The sequence below is a fragment of the Lycium barbarum genome, chromosome 9 (genome assembly GCF_019175385.1).
Source record: "Lycium barbarum isolate Lr01 chromosome 9, ASM1917538v2, whole genome shotgun sequence".
Taxonomy (NCBI): domain Eukaryota; kingdom Viridiplantae; phylum Streptophyta; class Magnoliopsida; order Solanales; family Solanaceae; genus Lycium; species Lycium barbarum.
The window spans coordinates 110,251,808-110,274,392 of NC_083345.1; the positions used below are offsets into that span (position 1 = coordinate 110,251,808).

At 34.2% G+C, this 22,585-nt stretch overlaps 3 protein-coding genes and 1 long non-coding RNA gene across 4 annotated transcripts; 2 read left to right on the plus strand and 2 right to left on the minus strand.

Annotated features, from left to right (window-relative positions):
- Positions 1-2,459: 2,459 nt before the first annotated feature.
- LOC132609390 (F-box protein SKIP19-like) lies at positions 2,460-5,851 on the minus strand. The gene is made up of 2 exons (XM_060323365.1): positions 5,024-5,851; positions 2,460-2,762 (listed from the first exon to the last, which is right to left on the minus strand). The coding sequence occupies exons 1-2, from the start codon at positions 5,218-5,220 to the stop codon at positions 2,639-2,641; spliced, it is 321 nt and encodes a 106-aa protein (XP_060179348.1). The 5' UTR covers positions 5,221-5,851; the 3' UTR covers positions 2,460-2,638.
- A 5,396-nt stretch (positions 5,852-11,247) lies between these two features.
- Positions 11,248-13,450, plus strand: LOC132609392 (uncharacterized). The gene is made up of 2 exons (XR_009570827.1): positions 11,248-11,803; positions 12,654-13,450. It is a non-coding gene; the product is annotated as an uncharacterized LOC132609392 (long non-coding RNA).
- Positions 13,451-14,593: 1,143 nt separating this feature from the next.
- Positions 14,594-16,080, plus strand: LOC132611435 (uncharacterized). Its single transcript, XM_060325873.1, has 2 exons — positions 14,594-15,158; positions 15,263-16,080. The coding sequence occupies exons 1-2, from the start codon at positions 15,154-15,156 to the stop codon at positions 16,029-16,031; spliced, it is 774 nt and encodes a 257-aa protein (XP_060181856.1). The 5' UTR covers positions 14,594-15,153; the 3' UTR covers positions 16,032-16,080.
- A 939-nt stretch (positions 16,081-17,019) lies between these two features.
- Positions 17,020-20,084, minus strand: LOC132612154 (uncharacterized). The gene is made up of 6 exons (XM_060326481.1): positions 19,208-20,084; positions 18,173-19,138; positions 17,978-18,100; positions 17,643-17,861; positions 17,313-17,552; positions 17,020-17,241 (listed from the first exon to the last, which is right to left on the minus strand). The coding sequence occupies exons 1-6, from the start codon at positions 19,760-19,762 to the stop codon at positions 17,020-17,022; spliced, it is 2,325 nt and encodes a 774-aa protein (XP_060182464.1). The 5' UTR covers positions 19,763-20,084.
- Positions 20,085-22,585: the final 2,501 nt, after the last annotated feature.

Consider the following 22,585-nt stretch of genomic DNA (forward strand, 5'->3'; position numbering starts at 1 on the left):
TATTTGTATTTAATTTTTACTTTGTAAAGAAAAAAATTATATAAGGGGTATACAGAGATTTTAGATACATTTAGATAATTACCGAAACATACTATAATATAAGAACATAGCATGATATAAGATTTTGACTATATTGCCTAAATGAATTATATACCATCAGTTTGTTTTAGTCTTCTTTTTTCTCAATGAATAAAATGCTTGTATTGATTGAGAAAAGTAAAGCGAAAATACAAAAAAAAAATGCATGAAGTTCTTAAATTAAAGGAGTTATCGGTTTGCGCCCCCCCCCCCCCCCCCCAAAACAACAACCCAAAAAATAAATAAATAAATAAAAGAGCTAAGCACCAACAAAAGAAAATTTTAAAACATCAAGTAAATACACAAATAGGGAGGGAAAAAGTAAAACTCTTTTACATTATAAATAGGTAAAACTTACGAACTTTTTATTCTCCCAAAATTTTAATCTCAAAGATCTTACAACTTCTTGTTGTACGTTCAATTTTTTTGCACAGAACTTAGAATGACGTAAGAGATGAGTTAAAGTGGAGCTTCTGAGTCCTTAAATCTTTGAAAATCCCTAGACTTGAACAACATTCCCTGCATAAGCTGATAGAACAACTGATGACGTTAGTATCACGAATCATGAAAAATTTGCTCTTAAAAATTTTCAGGTAATGTACACAAAAGCATGTTGATAATGGATTGTCAACACTTTGTTCTCTCTATATGGAGAATCTGTATCTAATCCTTCAATATCTTGTGAGTGTCGATCTTGACTTTCATTGTTGGTGGTCTTGGGATTAATTTTATGTTACATAGTATCTTTCTCAACAACAAAAGGCTAATAAACAATATTGCTTAACTCTTCACTTTGTAGTGATCAATAAGAATAATATTTTGCATTAGTTACTAAGGAATATGAATGGTTGGTATGCGATAATTGAGACTTTTTAGATGAGGCATAAACATACACAGATGCTTGATAAAATTATGAATTGAAGTTAATTGAAAAAATCAATTAAAGTTGAGTTTCTAAAGAAAAATTACCAAATAATCTTACAACACATGAGCAAAGGAAAAAAAAAACTGCAAACAGGAAAGAAGCAAAGAAAGTACCTTCATATATGTTTAATTGTTTAGCATATGAAACACTTGCTTTTTCACGGTGGTATCCTAAAGCAAAACTATAAAGCTTTCTTAATTCTTTTTGTCATAAATGAGAGTATTTAGGGAACATTAGTGGGTATATGAACAATCATGAAAGGTGCCTTAGTTAATACATGTAACGGTGGAATAATAATAAGAATAGGGATAGGTCATATTCAGTGACTATTAATTATAGGTTCGCTGCTTGTAAATATTGAATCAATGCTACTATCATATGAAACGTTCGGAGTAATGACTATTGGACTTTAATATCGACAAGATATACACAGATTAAATAGAAGACAGATGTTTTAGATGATAGGTGTTTTACTTATGGGTAAAAATGTAGTAACTCCAACTTTTAAAAGACTTTTTTGTAATTCAACTTTTGGCTTAGATTTTTTACATTTTTAGTATGATATGATATATATTATTTATCATTATCCTGTAAATATAACATCATTTATGCAAAATGCTATATACCAGCTGTTCAAAGCGGTATGGCACTCATAACTTTAAGTCCTGAATCGGCCTCTGTACATATGCCAGTACCAAAAAGCACAAAAAGTTTGTTACTTAGATATGCAGCAGAAAAGAGGGACGGGGAAAAGATAAAGAAAGGAAGACTAGAACCAACCCACCCAGTAATATCAGGAGAAGAACATGTATACGTTCAAATAATCCAGAATACGTAAAGAATTTGTAGTATTGTAGTACGCAGGAAACTGAAAAATAAATGTGGAAAACTATATCCGCATGTATCCTCACAAACTATTTATAATCCAATGACAAAAGAGAGCATGCAACTTCAGAAAGGATGCTAATGCTAGAAACAGGACACTTATATCTTTTCAAAAACCAGAGTAATCATCTGACGTGTTCTATTCATCAACTGGCCGGATCGTAAATTTAAGACCATCCAAAGAGTCATCATCCGGGTACTTCACATCTTTAATCTGTCCAGAAATTCTATTACTCAAGTCTTTGTTGAGGTTAACATTAGAGCACTCTCGCAGATCAAGTGATACAAGGTTAGGACAACCACTAAGAATAGCTTTGAGGCCTTCATTGGTCATCTTGTTCCGCAGGAGTTGCAGATGGCGCAAGGCAGGCAGGTTTTTAGCAACAGCTAGAGCCTCTTCATCAGTGCCCTCATAAAAATGATCGCACTTCTTGAACTTTGGCTTTGGGCAAGAGCGGCCATAAATAAGTTCAAAGAAATGTTCCGTAAAAATGGTGTGTGTCAAACTCTCAGGGGTTGGCCTGGTAACCCTCAGGGGTTGGCCTGGTGGTAATTGGCTTGAGCCTTGGGGTGCTCCCTTTCAAGGTCTCAAGTTCAAAACCCACTGGGTGCAAACAATTTCTGAGGGTCATCGGACTGGGGTAAAACCCTGAATTACCCGTGGTGCACTTGTGGGAAACTCCTTGCCGAGGGCCTGTGCACCCCCGGGATTAGTCGGGGCTCAAAGAGACCCGGACACCCGGTGCTTAATCAAAAAATGGTGTGTGTCAAACTTAGCTCTTCTAACAGTGGTAGCTTTCGAACTACTTCATCCAAGCCTTTACATACCTTACCCACGTAAAATGCAATACTAAGCCTTTTCAGTTTCCCTGATCTGGAGAACAAAAGCAGCAACAAATTAGTGGCAGTCTAAAGGGAGATTACCAAACACAATCCCTGATATATAGGATTAGTGCATGTATACCATCTGATAAAGCAATTTGCTACTTATTTTTATCAACCCCCAAAAAAATGATTAGACATTATTCTACCTCTGCATAGCGGAAAAACAACTCTCTTTTTTGCTGTTTTGTTATTTTATTTTCTGTAGGGTAAGAGAGGGATTTTAGGGACAGCACAAACAAAAAGAGTAAGAAACTGCCAAATTAGCGAATTCATAAAGAGAAAATAGAGGCCTAACATACATCTTTGCTCTCTTTCCATTGTTGTCTGTGAGATAGGAACTTGAAAAGAATAATGGTTCTTTGATCGTTCAGATGAGGTAGCGGTTGTTAGCCAGCTATCTCATAGACTAATCACTAAACGTCTTTCATTTTTCCCACTAAAGGTCACATGAGCTCGCTCTTAATATTTAAATTGATAACTTTGTGACATTATTTAGACTCTTGCCTCTGACAATGCGACTTAGAAAAGCAAAGTGCTTTACAACTAAAAGATTAATGTAGAACACTGTTCCACACAAGACATTGTATAAGAGAGGCTGCGGGGCCGGAAATAAACTTCTAAGATTCCAGCATATACTAGAGGGATAATAGGACATTAGAACTCAACAGCTGGTCAAAAAGCTCACAGAACTGCATATTCCATGCTCCAGTTAAGCTTTTTTATGGAGAAACATCAACATTCAAAGAGATCTTTTTCAGGAAACTAAAAGCTTCGGGACATGCATTGGATTATGACAACTAGACATGTATTAGCTGCTCCAAGACATGAACCGTAAGTACATACTCTGTTAAGCTTCTTTCTGAATATTATCAACTAATGTCTATGCCGATTATGAAAATGAATTAAGACATGGGTTTGAAAACGAGAAAGGCACCTCTTACCTGGTTATGATTTATCAATCAATAGTTAAAGCAGAACTCTCACACAACAGGACGAGTTTAAAACTAAAAATTATGGCTATTTGTCTTAAAAAGTTTGGCCGTAGTCAGTATTTACCTCTAAAGTCTTGTTCATTCAAGTTTAAAGTAGTTCTTCCAACTATTCACCTTTTGAGTTTAAATTTTTATAGACATGTTGTTTATGATATTTTATAGTCTGTGGGAATAACCATATAAAAAAATACAAATAGTATAAAGTTTCACCAGATAGTCGGTGTTTCTAAGTTGAATTCTTACCGATGCAAATTCTGTGGCGAATTTATAGGGGAGATTATGAGACACGTGAACACATGGTCTCTCCGCAAAATTAGATATTTTATGTACATATTTTCTAAAGTATATATAACATTAACAGCGGGCACCCATGCTCCAAGAAGGCTGAAAGGTGTGCACTTGGTTGAGGTTGAGTTATGTACCAAGAGGGGTAGGGATCACTTCCCACGTAATACATTTTTTTCCTCTTTTTTTTTTTTTTTTTTTTAGTAGTGAACGTATGTATTAGAAATCCTAGATCCGCCTCTGTAAATACACCCCAGGCCTCTACCAACCAAGGCAACCAAGCTAAATCCTTACAAATTCCCAAGAAATAAAAAAAGGAAAATTTTCTGAACCGGTCAACCAAAAAGAACAAACAAACATCTGAGATGCCTAAAGTAGGGAAGCTAGAAATTACTCCCTCCGTCCATTTTTACTTGTCCTGTATACTAAAAATAGTTGTCCATTTTGAAAAACCAAAGGATAATAGACCATTTCATACCTATTATAACTTTATTATTAATTATTGGGTTGGAAAGTTCAAAGAATTTTAAGTGGCAGCACAACTTTTAAAATATGTTTTATTAATTTAAGTCATTAGATGTAAGGGGTGATATCGTAAAGATGTCATTCTATTTATGGCTCTTAAGAGTGTGCCAAATGGAGGCGTACACCCCACCACCACCCTACCCCAACCCCACGCACCCCCACACCCCACCCTACCCCACCACCACTCCGCACCCACCACCCCCACCCACAACCCCCATAGTATTTAGATTATATACAAATATTTTTAAGATAATATTTTTGGGGGAAAAGCATCAAAAATATCCCTCGCACTTTTTTTGTTAGCCAAGTTTACCCTCCGTTACAAGTTAGGGCTACTAGCACCAAAGTTAACAAAAATAGCCCTTAATTGGATGAAATCCCAAATCAACCTCAATTTCCCAATGTGCTAAATCAATAGAGGACAAGTAAAAATGGATGGAGAGAGTACCTTTGTGCTACATAGGAAAGCAGATCATCAGTGGCAAGAATCTCAAGGCTGATATCAACAACTTGACCTAGGTTCTTGTCGTAATTCTTGTCGGAGATGTCACCTAGGTTCTTCCACGGGTTAATGACTCGCCACATGGAAGGTTCCTTGCATATTCGCCTCCACGTAGTGCACACGTTCTGTGCATTCAACAGCATCTCTACTGGCCCAAGTCCTATATAGTATATCAAATGGGCGGGTTGGGCTGAAATTGACCCAATTAAAATAGGCTAAGGTAATAAATGGGTTGGGCTCACCCAAAAGTTACTTAGGGTGAAATGGACTGGATCATTTTTTTTGAAGGGTCAATTTTTTAGAAATACATTTTTCGCCAAAAATATTTTTCTTAAAAATTATTTTCGAGGATTTTTCGTGAAAATATTTTTGAGAAAAACATTTCCTTTTATATTAAGCATACCACAAACTTATAAAATACACGATACAAGAAAAGTGTATACATACAAAAAATAAAGTACATCTCAAGCAATAAATCTAAATTTAAGTAAAACTTAAAAACGGGCTAGAATTGGGCTAATATTGGGCTAAGTTAGAGATCACTTTAAAATAAACTATGTTGAGTTGGGCTAAAATCAGCCCAATATGAAATTATCTTGAGCTTAACGCATAAAATTTTGAGCGAATTGGGCGGGTCATCACCTTTTGGGCCAAATTTGACACCCTAATATCAGCCCATATACCTTCTGGCAGTTCCAACCATGGTGGCTTTTCCACCGTACATGGCTTATTCATTTTACCTTCTTCTCCATTACTATTCATAATTTTCCAGGGTTTGACTGGGAAAGTGAGGAAAATGGACATGAGCTGAAGCTATATATATGGGCGGCTTGTCTTTAAGAGCCCGTTTGAATTGACACGAGCTAAAGCTTATAAGTTGTTTTTAGTTTTTTTTGAGTGTTTGACTGGCTAACTTAAAGCTATTTTATATTTAAAATAAGCTCAAAAAAATAATTGGGTTCATTTGGCTTAGCTTATCTAAAACAGCTTATAAGCTGAATACAACTTATAAGCCAAAAAAAATAAGTTGGCCTACCCTAACTTTTTTTTTTTTTTTTGCTTATAAGCTGTTTTCAGCTTATAAACTGCTTTTTTTAAGCCCATCCAAACAGGCTCTAAATAGCCTGGCCCGGTTCGGAGGTAGACCTACACCGCTTTTTTAATTTGCAGAATTGTCCTTCCCTGGAGGTGGTCTGTAATTTTTGTCCCTTAAATTAGTGGTCTTTAATTTTTGTCCTGTCCTCTACCTTTGCAAGGCAGAATCATGGCCAGATTTGCAAAATTCTGCCTTAATGCAAAATTTGCAAAGGCAGAGAACAAAAGTTAAAGACCACCAATTTGAGGGACAAAACTTAAAGACCACCAATTTGAAGGGCAAAAATGAATGACCACCCCAAATGAAGGACAGTCCGCCCGAAAAAAAACGTTTATTTTGTCTTTCAAATGATCATTTGAACATGAATTTGGTGATATTTAAATAAAAAAAGATTAATACCGCTTCTATTCTAATTTTGTGCTATAGGTCTAATTTTAAGAGTTTTTTTTTTAATTTTAATTGTGAATTTTAGAAATGGTACATTGCAAAAATGGTTATTTTAATAATTTCACAAAGTGGCTATTTCTAAAAAGTAACTACTTTTTGCAAGTAATATTTTTTAAAAGCGGCTATTTTGTAAAGTGATTACTTTTGTAAAGTTGCTATTTTTTAAAGTTACTATTTTCAGAAAGTGCGAGTTTTGCAAAGTTGAGAGATAGGAGAGTGGTGGTAGGGAGGTGAGAGGTAGGTGGTGATAGGGGTAGGTGGTTAGAAGGGTGGGGAGAGAGGTAGTGGGGGTGTAGGGGTAGTTAGGTGGTGGGGTGGGGTAGTTTAGGTGGCATATGGGGTAGGGAGTAGGGTTGGCAGGTGTAGGAAGGTCGAGGGGTAGGGGTTGGGGTATTGGGTGGGTGGGGAAGAGACAATGAACTTGCAATGTTATATGTGAACTTGTTTTCCCTACTTCCATTAAGGAAGTTATTTTCCTCATTTTCAAGGAACTTCTTTTCCTAGAGAAAATGTTTTCCAAGACATTTTGACCAACCAAATGTATATGGCTTATGAGTATTTTTTGGGTGAAAATCATTTTGCCCCTCCGCTTTTTAAACACCTCCCAAATTTGAACAAATAATATCCTCTCATGATACTCTTATGTAATGTCTATTTTAGTCGTATCATTATCAATCCATTTGTGTCTAGTAAATATCACAAAAGGTCACTTAACTATGAGAATTATGTAGTAAAGTAATTTAACTTTGTTTTGTATTAATAATTCACTCAACCAAATTTGACATCAAAAAATTTTACATGGCAAAATAAATTAATCTTTATGCCATGTAAACATGGACCGTACAAATAAAACAAAATTAAAGAATAACCATATCTTACGTCCAACCCACCCACCCACAAATCAAAATGGGTCTTCATCTAAATCTAAAACAATTGGATAATATCTTTGTAAATAATTGACTTAATGTAATTTAATCTACATTCTTAATACAGTTTACACTACGTTATGAGGATAGTAATAGTGTTAATCCGCCATAAAACATACGTCGTCAAATAATTGAAGGTTAAATGTATTTAATCAAACATCATAAGAACTAACATTTTAGTTTAGCAATAAGTAAAGGATCAAAAGTTCTATTAGTCCTTTTAGAATAAAATTAAAAGAAAAAGGTGATCCATAAATTGCATAGTTATAAATAAAAACCAAAATTAATAAGACATTAGCTAATGCTCAGCCAAAAGGTCACGTTCTCCGCAAAATATGTCGCACTTCTCCAGTAGTATACGATTTACCAAAATCCGCCATATCTAAATTTTGTTTTGGGTGTTAGATGAAGAATCATTTTAATTTGTGGGTGGAGGGTTGGGCGTAAGATATGAGCTTTCTATAATTTTGTTTTATTGTGGGGTCCATGTCTATATGACATAAAAGATTAATTTATTTTGCGTTTTTTATGACAAAATTTGGTTGTGATTTTATATGAGAAACTTTAAGTTGAGCGATCTTATTGATACAAAACAAAGTTAAATTCACAATTCCTCATAGTTGAGTGATATTTACTCCATTTTTGTCCAGTTCATTCTCTCGTTAGAAAATTCAATGCTAACAAGACAAAATAAAACACACCACATTATATGAGTTTCACTTCCCTCCTAAAAATTTGACTCTCTAAAAACGAAAAGTGACAAACAAATTGAAACGGATGGAGTATATGATTTCTAGGTACATTTTTGTAGTGGTCCAGGTTAACTTGATCTTTGTAGCTTTCCAACTTTGGACTAAATTTTTTCATTGCCCTCCACAAAGTTGCTGTGTTCTGGACAAGAATTCTTGCAGAATGCATCACTACTACGGCCCTGCACGTGCTAAGTTTGTTGCCCAAGTACTGGTGTGATTGAACCAAGTGCTAAATCGCGCTAATGAAGGAAGCCGACACAGTACTGTAGAGGAAACACAAAGGGAAGATCATCCAACAGCAACATACCCAGTGTAATTTCACGAATGAGATTTGGGGAGGATAGTGTGTACGTAGACCTTATCCCTACCTTGTGAAGATAGAGAGGTTGTTTCCGAAAGATGTTCGGCTCAAGTAAAGCATTTCAAAACAGGTTTGAAAAGAAAATACAGAAGTGGCCATGTCAAAAATAATGGAGGAAAAAAATTGGGACAGCAAATAATACGGTAACCATCCATGTGGAACAATTGTACATTAATCATGACAACTGTTTGAATTAGGCCTCTCACTCACTATAACCATATGCCTAATATCTGTAGTAGTAGATGTTTGCAACCTTGCAAGGGTGCAGTCTAGAAAGGTTTTATTAGATATAGCGTAAAGTTCTTAAGAGTTATTTCTCATGTCTTTTAATTCAAATGAACCTTTATTTGTACAGCAGGTCTCAACTCCAAAAGAAGAGGAATGGTAGTGTAAAACTGATAAGAGCCGATGAATCTCAAGAGCAAAAAGAGTCCAAGATCTTAAACAAAAATTGAATTTCTCACAGGACATTACATCAGCTTTTTACAATCCAATGGCCAAAAAAAAATACAAAAAAGCTCACAAAACAAGAGTTTCAGAAAATATTTCTTTCAAACAAAGGCCACCGTAATCTCTTTACTTTTCAGAAACCAAAGATCTTTCTAGCATACAAGTGAAAAGGTAATATGTATTAGTAAAAGCACAATGATATACTAAACGGAAGAGACTGAAGATGAAAAAATGTTTCCCTTCAATTTTGTGAAGCTTCAATATATTCCTAAGGTTAAACTGCTGATAATTCCATAGATTTTTTTATTTTGAAAAGGTCCTACTTAAATAAATGAGAAGTTAAGAACTACATGTTTAGGCACATTCTTTTTTCTCTAAGACGTTAAAATACAAACTGGAAGTTGTCTGAACTTTAATGTGTCCTCCTACAAACTCAAATCATATACTTCTATTTTGTGTCAATATAGCTACTCATGACTCACCATCACTTGAATTCCCTTCAAAATTGATGTCTATTGTCTAGTGATCCAGTTCGACATCTTGTAATTAAAGTAGATAACGTCATTGCATGGACCTGGGTCATTGCTGAAAATTGAAAATGAACATGTTCACGATATTCTAACTTGTTGAGACCAACCACTCCTGATCTGCCTAGAAAGGAATAAAGCAATATCATCTATTGCATATCAAAGTCCATAGAGTATTCTTAATTCAAATACAAAACAATCGTCATAAAATTACAAGAATTTAGTACCCGTATAAGTTTGATTAAAGTAAAAAATAAATATATAAAAATAGAAGGAAAAAAACACTAAAATTTGTGAAAAGCTACTCCCTCAGTCCCAATTTATATGACATTTTTTTCTTTTTAGTCAGTCCCAAAAGAACTTATCTTTCTATATTTAGCAATAATTTAACTATAAAATTTCCATAAATAATTTCTAGCCACAAAAGTTTCTTTAGCTTGCTTTAGACCACAAGACGTAAAAATATTTATTTATTTTTTAAACTTTGTGCCTAGTCAAACACCCGTATAAATTAGGACGGAGTGAATAATTCCTGGCAGTTAGTACAATAAGGAATTATGAGAAACCAGGAAAATGCATGAGCAAATCAACTAAATTTACGCGATATGTATCACAATATGTGACTAGGCAGAGTTGTAGTGGTAGTTTGAGCCAATGTAGAGGACGTCACTGCAATCGGACATGTCCATGACACGCCACATGGAAGGGTCCTTACATATTCGCCTCCATGCAGTGCACACCTTCTGTGCTGTCAGCAGTATCTCTTAGGACACTCACTACAACAAAATATGCTTTTAGCGGCAATTAATTTGCGGCAGTAACATAATTGCCGCTAATTATATTCTAGAATCAATTATTACCGGCAATATCAAACTTTAACCCTAACAATAAATGCCGCTAAAGGCTTTAGCGACCTTGGATCTAATGACATTAACCAATTGCTGGTAAATGTTTTTGTGACAATAACTATTGTCGCTAAAAGGAAAATATATTGTCAATAAAAGCCTCTTTTGGTGTAGTGACTCAGCTTGTGCTATGTCCCCCATATATATTCCGGCAGTTCCAACCATGGTGGTGTTTTCTCCATATCGCCTTATTTTATATTTCTATTCTCTTCTAGAGAAAGTTAGAGGAAGAATTTGGATATATATGAGTGGAAGCTATATGGACAGTGTCTTTAAAGTGATGAGAAAACAGGGAAGTAGAGAATTTGAACGACATAAAAGCTAGCTAAATGGTACATTCATGAATGTTATAGAAATGCTGTCAAATGGGTACTGTCGAGGATAATATTTATTCAACCGGGGTACCTGCACCAGATGACATTCCCATTATATTATAGTTAAACATTACTTCAATAAACTAAAATTAAATTATATATTGATCCATAATCAAGTGACTAAAGTGTGATCAGAGGATTTGTATTTTTTTACGTTCAAAATTTGCAAAGGTTCTGTTTAAAAGGTGAAATAACGAAGTCTAGTATCATTATAAAATATTTCCTCAATTATATAAACCATGTCAAAACGTTAGTCAAACATTTATCCAAAACTAAAACAAATTCCTTCTAGCAAACAATTGTCAAAAACTAATTACTTCTAACAACCATAACAATAATTTCTATATATTAGAAGAGCTTTGAGCTGCTAGCAAGTTTAGACGTGTTTGTTTTTGGACAATTACATAAAAAGCTGAGGGTAGTTTCGAATTTCTCATCATTTATACCTTTGCGTGTCTTTTAATTGCTTAGTCAAAAGACACGTGTTAGCTACAGTTGATTTTACCAACCCAACTGTACTATGGCAGGCTATTGTTCAACTTCAAGTTTAGAAACTTTCTGGCTGCTTCTCCTTCGCTGTTTTGCAGAGTTTCTTCTTGTTCTATCCCTTTGCTTCTTTCAAATTTCTTCTGTAATCATTTGCTATTTTGCTATCCCTCTATTCTTTGTAGTTCAAGTGAATTCTTTTCACCGTGTCTTTTTTTCTTGCCTGCCTTTGTTGATAATTTACTCTTTTCAGTGGTTTCTTGGATTGTGCATATCCGATTAGCACATGCATGTACGGAAACTTCCTGCATAGGTGTAAATAAGCTCTCACAACATTTGATTCCGTGTAAAGCAAATGTAGTCAAGACAAACAAGAGCTTTGATGCAGCCGAGGTTCCGTTCGTATGTGAATTTCTGTGTTCTACTCAATTTTTCTCAATTCTTTGTTGATGAACATTTAAATATCTGACTATTTATTTTTAGAATTATTGATTTCAAAGTATATATTTGCATTTGTTCTTTATTTTTCCTTTTAGTTCAGTTTGTTTGGTTTTGGATATTTCATCCTTATATAACCGCGTGTTCCTAATTCCTATTTCGTTATGTTTAGTTTATGGAATGTGTGTAAACACTATAGATCCTCCAAAATAGGGGTAAAAAAATTGTTGTAGCACTTCTATGGAATTTACCGTCTAAAATAAAGAAAAGATAAATAGTAATGAGAAGGGATGAGATCTTGAGTCGACCCTCATCTGTTCAATATGATAATTTGATGTAACGCATTTTGGTTTTCATGTTGAGTCTCTTATTGCTTTTCATCAATATAATTCTGGATCAGATGAAGAGGATCTGTTGTGAAGTTAATCTGCAATAGATTTCAATTGATCTACATTTGGATTCCATTTCAAATGACTTTGAATTGTGTACAACAATTTTCATGATTTATCAGTATTTTCTTTTCTATTGAAAATTGAAAATGACCCTGTCCTTTGTAAAATCTATTGGATTTCTGAATATTTATATATGAGCGAAATATAGCACAGTTAAAAATGATTAGAGTATGAGCAAATCTTGATTAATTTGACTTGATTGAGGAGTTCCATTTTTCCTTCGTTTTTTTTTTTTTTTTTTGCCTCTCATGTAGGATATGAGCAATTAAAGTTACAAAGAGGGAAGTATGCAGTGTTTTGTCATTTGGTTTTGTCATTTCTAGAAGTAGGATTGCTTATCTATGTTCTCGTTGTGTTGGCAGTTAAATAGAGATGGATGATGGTAAGAATATTGTTTGTGACAATGGAACAGGACTGGTGAAGGTGAGTTCGTACTGCTTACTTTTATGTTTCTGAAAGATGGATTTATGATGGTTAACCGCTATCATTGAGCTGTTAATTTTTTTATGGTGAGACTTGCCAAATAAAATAATATATTCTAACTTTTACCCCCACGTTTTTAGAGTTTATAATCTAGCTAGCTATATTATCAAAGAAAATGCCAAATCCAGAAAAATCTACATTTTGGTTTTCCTTGCACCAGCTTCTTGGCATGAGGAGTGTTGTCATAGAAATTGAAAGCTATTTTACTTGAAACTAACCAAACAAGATAGTCCCCCTCTCTGTGAAAAGAGAAGGTGCATCAATGGGAAAGTTAGGTGCAGAAAAACAAGGCACATCGGCGATAGCATATTCGTAGGAGGAACGAGGAGCTTGGAGGCAGAAGATTAATGATATATAGTTCGTGGAAATGATCAAGAAGTACTCCCATGATTCTGATCCAGAGTATGTTCCTATCAAGAACCTAAACGACATGCTTTCAAGACAGATGGCATGACAATTTCAAATCATGTCTGTTTTCTGGGCATAAATAATGTCTGTTTTCAAGACAGAAGGCAAGATCTCAAAATTCGGGCTTGTAAAATCAAGATCTCTTCGGAATAATCATACATTAGAAGTTAGATGAAAGATAAATCGAATATTTCTACTGATATCCTGATATTTGCAGTTGTAATGTTTATTTAAATAGTATCCGGCAATGAGCATGCTACGCTATCTATTGCTGATATGATAATAACTGACCTGCACCAACTTTTACATTTAGTGTCTGCCATTTCATATTAAAACAAGGTTGATCACACAAAAAAAAATTGACTTTCAGCACGGGTCATCACTGCCTAGTAACATTAATAATTTTGATGCGGATGACGACAATAATAATAATCTGTCTATATTTTTACTGTTATCACTGCTAGAAATAGAGAGTTTTTCCACCGACATTCAGTGAAATATTTGTGCTATAAAGCATGATTTTTCTCACCTCATTCCCACTGAACCAACTCATTGGGAAAACGCATAGTGGGAAACAGGTTCCCATTGAAACGTTGAAAACTTCCTACTTTTTCCGTGTGAAAAATTACTATTTAAGTTTTCCCACCAACATTAAATGAAAATAGCCACTGAATTTTTTTCAATGGGAAATATCTTTTAGTAGTGTATCAACATTATATTACTACTATTAAGAAGATTGAGTCTAACCCACTTTCTCGTCGTCCGTTTAATTTTTTTTTTTTAAATGTGGGCCCCATATTGTGGGCCTCATATATATTAAAAAACAACAATTAATATTAAAAAAAATTGCGGGCCCCATAATTCTAATATATACACTCTTCTTAATAATAGTAATATATATCCGTTCCAATTTAATAAAAAAAAATTGTGGGCCGTTCCAATTTAATAAAAAAAAAATTGTGTGCCCCCCATATTAAAAAGCCAAACAATATTCATGTAATTTCCAAAGTATCTCATTAAGTCAATAATGATGGATTCATTGTCACGTGCGCATATTCATGTAATTTCCAAAGTATCTCATTAAGTCAATAATGATGGATTCATTGCCACGTGCGTATTCGTAGCAAACACTAATATAATAAAGTTTTAAATACGGAGCATAAACTATAATGTTATATTAATCGTGTTTTGAACATAGTATCCCATATTGACAAAATCAAGCAATATATAAAAAATAAAAAATAAAAAGTGAATCCCATATTAAAAAAAAAAAAAACAATGTCAACAAAAAAAAATTGTGGGCCCCATAATTCTAATATATAAAAGTGCCCCCCATATTAAAAAAATGGGATAAGGCACTGTTACCCCCCCCCCCCCCCCCTCCCCCCAACTTGTACCAAATTTGCTAGGACACATCTTTCCTTTCAAGGGGTCCTATTACCCCCCTAAACTATATTTTTCCGTAATTATTTGCACCTTTTGTGCTGACCTGGACTGGTGCGTGAAATCAAATATGTGAAGCGCGTAGAGGTAAAAAAACATAATTTTTCACGAATGGGAAACTGCCACGTATCATCACAAAGCTTATGTGAAGACCCATCGTCTCTTGTTCACTCCGTTCTTCATCCTTTACTCCACCGATTATGAGCCCAAATTGAAGAATTCAAATTATTTTTTTGGTCTTAAATTCTCGTCTTTTTCGACGAGGTAAGTAAATTACTGTCTAAATTCGTTATCCTTTCTCCATCTCATGTCGAATTTCTAGTTTAGGGTTTTAATTTTCTTCCCCAATTTCTGTGAATGAAATTTTAGGGTTAGGAATGGCGAACAACTTGTTGAATAAGCTGTGTATGGACGAAGAAGATCCTATACTCAATTCCATAGTGCGATGCAAACATGGCATTTTGCTGAAAATGCAGACATCTTGGTCTGATCGCAATCCCGGAAGGAGATTTTGGTCTTGTCCTCACTATGAGGTTTGTGCTCATATTCTAATTTGGTTGATTAATTTTAGTGTTAAGTGTTAATTTCAAGTGACTGTATTCTTCAAATTTCAGCCAATGAAGTGCGATTTTTTCAGATGGAGAGACACGGAGAGAGTTGATCAAAGATCAAGGTTTATTATTCCAAGATTGGTGAACAAAATCAAAGAGTTACAAGAAAATTACGAGCATGTTCGGGTGCATTTGGATGAGCTTGAAAGTCTTAAGATGAAATATGATAATGTCGACATGAATTCACTTGAACCTAAGGAGAAAATTCAGTTGGATGAGGTTGAAAGTCTTACCCTTCAATATGATAATCTCAACATCAGTGAGTTGATTGAGCTTCAAGATTCAAAAGATTCAATAGATAAAGGTGAGTTGATTGAGCTTCAAGATTCAAAAGATTCAATAGATAAAGGTGAGTTGATTGAGCTTCAAGATTCAAAAGATTCAATAGATAAAGGTGAGTTGATTGAGATTCAAGATTCAAAAGATTCAATAGATAAAGGTGAGTTGATTGAGCTTCAAGATTCAAAAGATTCAATAGATAAAGGTGAGTTGATTGAGCTTCAAGATTCAAAAGATAAAGGTGAGTTGAATGAGTTTGAAGATTCAAAAGAGGAGGAGGATGGGTTGAATGAGTTTGAAGATACAAAAGAGGAGAAGGATGATTTGAATGAGCTTGAAGATTCAAAAGAGAAGGGTAATTTGAAAGAGAAGGATATGACAGGAAAAAAGAAAAGCGGGAGGTGTTGGTTTAATAGAAACTTACTTTGGTGTTTGATGGTTTGTTTATTTGTTGTGTATCTTAATAGTTTATTCGAAATGGGCAACTTGAAGAAAAATCAAATGAAGTTGCCATAGTAGCTAGTGGTTTGTTAATAGTACCTCATTTTGTTTGTTGTAATGGTACTTAAATGATCTCGGATAGGCTAAGATGTGTTGTAATGGTACTTAAATGATCTCGGATAGGCTAAGTTAGATGTGTTTTGTTGGATGGTAGATTTTGGTATTGTAACGAAGCATTGTAATGGTATTTTAATGGTGGTCTTGTACCTACACTTGTTTTAGTTTATCCTACTTCTCATATTGGTGTTCTTTCACTAAATTTTGACAACTTTGTTTTGGTATTGTTTGAGTAAATGTTGGTAAAAATAAGATCACATAATGCAACAAATTGCACCAGATTTCAGCAAACAAAACCATTCTCAAATGCTATGACAACCTAACAGTTTTTTTCATTCTCAAAGTGCACCAGAATTTGTCACTCAAATGTGCCAGAATTCAGCATCAACTTGTACTCAAATGCCATAATAACCTAACAGGTTTTTGAGTGACATAATGCAGCGAATTGCACCAGATTTCAGCAAACAAAACCATTCTCAAATGCCATGACAACCTAACAGTTTTTTCATTCTCAAAGTACAGCAGAATTTGTCACTCAAATGTGCCAGAATTCAGCATTAACTTGTACTCAAATGCCATAACAACCTAACCGTTTTTTCAGTGACATAATGCAACAAAATAAGATCACATAATGCAGCAAAGTGCACCAGAATTTGTCACTCAAATGTGCCAGAATTCAGCATCAAAACCATTCTCGTATACCAGATTTTGTCACTCAAATGCACCATAGATAAACAAAACACTTCTCATATACTAGATTTTGTCACTCAAATGCACCATAGATAAACAAAACACTTCTTGAACATTGGGTGTAAATAGCAGAATTTAGTACCATTTCCAACATAACAAAAAACATATGGTACATCTGAATACCACTTCAAATTCTTAAGTCTTAATGTAGCTTAAAACAAACAAAATACAAGTTGTTTCCAACTGGCACTTAACATTAGATCTTCCATGGGTCTCTTGGCAGTGAAGGATTGGTAATTTGCCTTGCTTTAGCCCTTACTTCATCTCTAATTTCTTGAAGCCTTCTTGTTGTGAGTGTTTTAGCTCCATTCCACTTCAGTGCACCTGTTGGTTTGAAACCAATATCACCAGTTACATCAGCTGATCTTACTATTTTTTTGGGTCCAGTAGATACTATTCTTTGACTTGGCAGCCCAAGCTATTAAAAAAAAAATCATGAGTTACTGTTATTAAGAGAACAGTACAATATAGTAATGTATCAATACTTACATTAAAAGTTGTGAAGCCATTCTTAGCTTGAAACACACCTACTCCCATCACTCTTGGCCTTTTATATGGTGTTGTTCTTGCCACAACTTTTCCTTTTCCTCTAGTTGCAGCAGTTGAACTAGGTGCAGTAGTTGAACTAGGTGCAGCTGTACTTCCGGAGCAGTTGAACCAACTTTCAAGTGGATGATTAACATCCCCTCCCACACTTTTTCTTTTTCCTCTAGTTGCAGCAGTTGAACTCTATGCAGCAGTTGAACTAGGTGCAGCTGTTGAACCAGGTGTAGTAGTACTTCCAGAGCAGTTGAACCAACTTTCAAGTAGGTGATTAACCTTTTCTCCTCCCTCATTTCTCCCTGCACCCCTTTCACTTCCTCTACCACCTTTAGCACCTCTGGTTCTTTTTGTACTTTCAGCAGCTCTTGAAGAAGTTTCATGTGCCACAATTGGTGTTGTGTTAGTTGCAGATGGAACTTCTGCAGCAACTGTATTTTTCTTAGGTTTGCCTCTCCCTCTCTTTACTGCAGGCTCAACTTCAACAGTTGTTGTTTTCTAACATACTCTACTGCAGGCTCAACTTCAACAGTTGTTATTTTCTAACATACAAACACACATATATTAGAAGACACAACCAATATTAGAAGACACACAATAAAATAGTACATTACCTTTGGTCTGCCCACATTTGGTGTTGTGTTAGTTGCAGATGGAACTTCTGCAGCAACTGTATGTTTCTTAGGTCTGCCTCTCCCTCTCTCTACTGCATGCTCAACTTCAACAGTTGTTGTTTTCTAACATACAAACACACATATATTAGAAGACACAACCAATATTAAAAGACACACAATAAAATAGTACATTACCTTTGGTCTGCCCACATTTGGTGTTGAACTTAATGGAACTGATGAGGCAACATTTTTCAAAGGACACCCTCTTCTGTTGTGACCCTTAACATGGCAGAGACCACATGCCATAGGCATACCACTTTTAGGTAATTTCTCACACTTCTTTGTTTCATTTTGCTCTTTCCTTCTATTTTTTTTGGGCCTGCCTGGCATTGGTTTCACCACTGGTGGTGCAACAGTGGGATGTCTATTATCAGGCCAAAAAGGCATATTATTTACAGGCTGAATGAAGTGAGAATATGTCATCAAATATCTCTCTTTTTTGTAGCAGCTATCAACATAGTCAGTTGGGTCACACTGTTTTAAAACCATGAAAGATATGGCATGTGCACAGGGTATCCCCCTAAGCATCCATGATCTACAACTACATACCCTCTTTCTTAGACAAACAGAGTGTTGTTTGTCTCCATCCAACATTTCATATCCTGATTCTCCATTAAATTCCATTGAACAGTCCATTGCTTTGTCAATATTATCCTCCAATATCTTCATTCCCATTGGAGAAATGTCCCCTATCCAAGTATTTGCAAATTGACTTAACCTAGCAATTCTAGTCATAACCTTTACTCTTATCTCCTCAAGCATGCTAATGATAGTTTTGTGCCTAGCTGCCAAAATCCAGGCATTGAAACTCTCACACATATTATTATCAATTGAATCACACTTCACATCAGTGTTAAAAAACACCTTGCACCAATACTCTTTATCATAGTAGAGTAGATCATCAACTATTCCATCTCCAAGTTTTCCCAGTAACTTCAAATTTGCATTAAATTTTGCCTCATAAGTGCTTTTAGCACACTTCCAAAATACTTGCTTCCTTTGAAGCCCCCTCCATTCCTTTGACCAGTTAGCAAGAATGAGCCTAGCACACCTTCTTTCTTCACAGGCTGGCAACAGTTCCCTAGTTGCTGATTCAAGTCCCTACAACAGTTGGCATCAAAGAGTGAAAAAACAGAAACAATAAAGAATAAAGAAATAGAAAGTGTGAACCTTTTGCATGTCTGAAATAATAGTGTAGCCTGTGCCATCTCCTAATCCCAAGTCCCCCTTCAGCAAAGTCAAGAACCAACTCCAAGTATTTTTGTTCTCATATTCCACTACTGCCCAAGCAAGTGGAAGCATTTGGTTATTCCCATCCCTAGCCACAGCACATAGTAATTGCCCCTTACTAATTCCTTTAAGGAAACAACCATCTAATCCTATGCATTTTCTAACAGCCATAAATGCCTTCTTGAGTGCATCAAAACAGATGTAAAAACCTTCAAAAACTGGCTGACCAAGATCATTAGCATCACCAAGTTTAACAAGACAAGTACTTCCAGGGTTTGTCCTCAACAACTCATCCTTATAATCAAGAATTCTCCCAGACTCAAGAACATGATCTCCCATTATCTCCTTCAGCACCTTAGCTCTTGCTCTCCTAGCTGTGGTCTTACCAACATGGACTTTAAACTTCTTCCTAACTATCTCTTGCAACTTAAACACTCTAATGTTTGGTTGTTCATTACCCCCCCACATATCTTGCTTCATCCTCATCATCTTCATACACTAAGTCCCCACCATGATACAGTCTTATAGTGATAAATGTAAACCCACTCATACCTAAATGCAAACAAACACAAATAACAAAAAAATTCATCATAATTCTCAACAAACTAACTAATTGACAAAAATGAGAAAAACTCACTAAAGCAAAAAAGCAGTGTAGACATACAAATCAAGTGGAAAATCTAACATTTTAGCAGCAATTCAACAAAAATACTACTTATTCGATTCATCAAGATCGCAAACATAAAAACCCCTAAAACCCTAGACTAACACAAAACCAATTAAATGTAGTAAAGTACTAACCTTTGGTCGAAAGATAAGCTTAGCCTTCCAACTGACCGTGAATCAACAATCGTACCACCAAAAAAATGGAAAAAAAAAACCCTACATTATACTTTTTTGAACTGAAGGAAGATAGAACGTTTGATTGAAGGATTTGGGGAAATTTTGTTCACTCTATTAATGATGCAATGCAGGAGAATTAAGAAGAATTCAGAATTTGGGGAAATTTTATGATGGAATCGAAGAGGTTCGGTTGCTTTTTTGGGTGTTCTTTTGGTTCAAATGAGCAAATGTAATAAAATTAAAACGATCGGGTGAATTGTCTTGGGGCCCACAGCGCGTGTATAACACAACTCGTAATATAACTGGGACACTGGTCCAGGTCAGCACAAAAAGTGCAAATAATTACGGAAAAATATAGTTTAGGGGGGTAATAGGACCCCTTGAAAGGAAAGGTGTGTCCTAGCAAATTTGGTACAAGTTTGAGGGGGGGGGGGGGGGGGGGGTAACAGTGCCTTATCCCTTAAAAAATCAAACAATATTCATGTAATTTCCAAAGTACCTCATTAAGTCAATAATGATGGATTCATTGCTACGTGTGTATTCGTAGCAAACACTAATATAATAAAGTTTTAAATACGGAGCACAAACTACAATGTTATATTAATCGTGTTTTGAATATAATATCCCATATTGACAAAATCAAGCAATATATATATATAAAAAAAAAGTGAATCCCATATTAAAAAAATAAACAATGTCAAAAAAAAAGTCCAAAAAAAAGTGTGGGCCCCATAAGTGAATCGCATATTAAAAAAACAAACAATGTCAAAACAAAAATGCAAAAACAATTGTGGGCCCCATAATTCTAATATATAAAAGTGCCCCCCATATTAAAAAGTGCAGACTTTGTATTTGTAGCAAACACTAATATAATAAAGTTTTAGATATGAAGCACAAATTACAATGTTAAATCAATCGTGTTTTGAACATAGTATATATATATATATATATATATATATATATATATATATATATATATATATATATATATATATATATATATTATATGCATAAAAATAGTGCAAACTAATAATGTCCAAAAGGGTGGGCCCCATACTAAACAACACCAAGCAATATAAAAAATAAAAACAAAGAAAAGAAGAAACTATATAAAGCATGGGTTTAGACCCATGCTTTGTCATCCGATGTCCCTTAAAAAAAAGGGTGGGCCTCATACTAAATAACACCGAGCAATAAAAAAAAGGAAGAAAAAAAATTGGAACTCACCATCTCTAAACTCATGGGAAAAAAAAAGTGGACCCTATATTATCAAAATCAAGCAATATCAAAAAAAAAAAAAAAAAAAAGTGAACCCCTTATTAAAAAAAATATAATGTTAAAAAAAAAAGTGCTGGTTTTGTATTCGTAGCAAACACTAATATAATAAAGTTTTAGATACGGAGCACAAACTACAATGTTATATTAATCGTGTTTTGAACATAGTATATGTATATATATTATATGCATAAAAATAGTCCAAACTAATAATGTCAAATAAAAAAAAAAAGTGCACCCCATAAAGGGTGGACCTCATACTAAACAACATTAAGCAATATAAAAAATAAAAAATAAATTAAAAAAAATGGAACCCACCATCTCCAAACTCACTGTAAAAAAAGTAGACCCCATATTAACAAAATCAAGTAATGTCAAAAAAGAAAAAAGTGAAACCCATATTAAAAAAAAATAATGTCAAAAAAAAAGTGCAGACTTTGTATTCGTAATAAACACTAATATACTAAAGTTTTAAATACGGAGTACAAACTACAATGTTATATTAATCGTGTTTTGAACATAGTGTATATATATATATATATATATATATATATATATAGTGCAAATTAATAATGTCCAAAAACAAAAAGTGCACTTCATATTAAAAAATCAAACAATATTCATGTAATTTCCAAAGTATCTCATTAAGTCAATAATGATGGATTCATTGTCACGTGCGTATCAATCCATTAGTGGGAGCAAATGAAATTGTTTTTCTTCAAAAAGTTAAGTAGTCAAACCATACAGTTTTTTTTTTTTTTATATTAGCCTGAGATCTAATCTAGATATTAAACTGTTGTATTTGCTATTCCGCCATGTCATTTATTTGTTATGTTCACTAAAATAAATATACTTAAAATATTTATATTTTAAAATAAGATAGAATTTAATTACTTTTTTATTTTTATTCTCTTTTAAAAAATACTAATAAATTTACCGATTTTGTATTCGTAGCAAACATTAATATAATAAAGTTTTAGATATGGAGCACAAACTACAATGTTATATTAATCGTATTTTAAACATAATATATATATATATATATATATATATATATATATATATATATATATATATAATCACTATTCAAAGACAACTACATGCACATAGATGCACTATAATCTAAAGTGTTGGGCCCGTGCGCAGCACGGGCATAGGCCGTCTAGTTGATAAAATAATTTAGGGTGCGTGCACAACCAA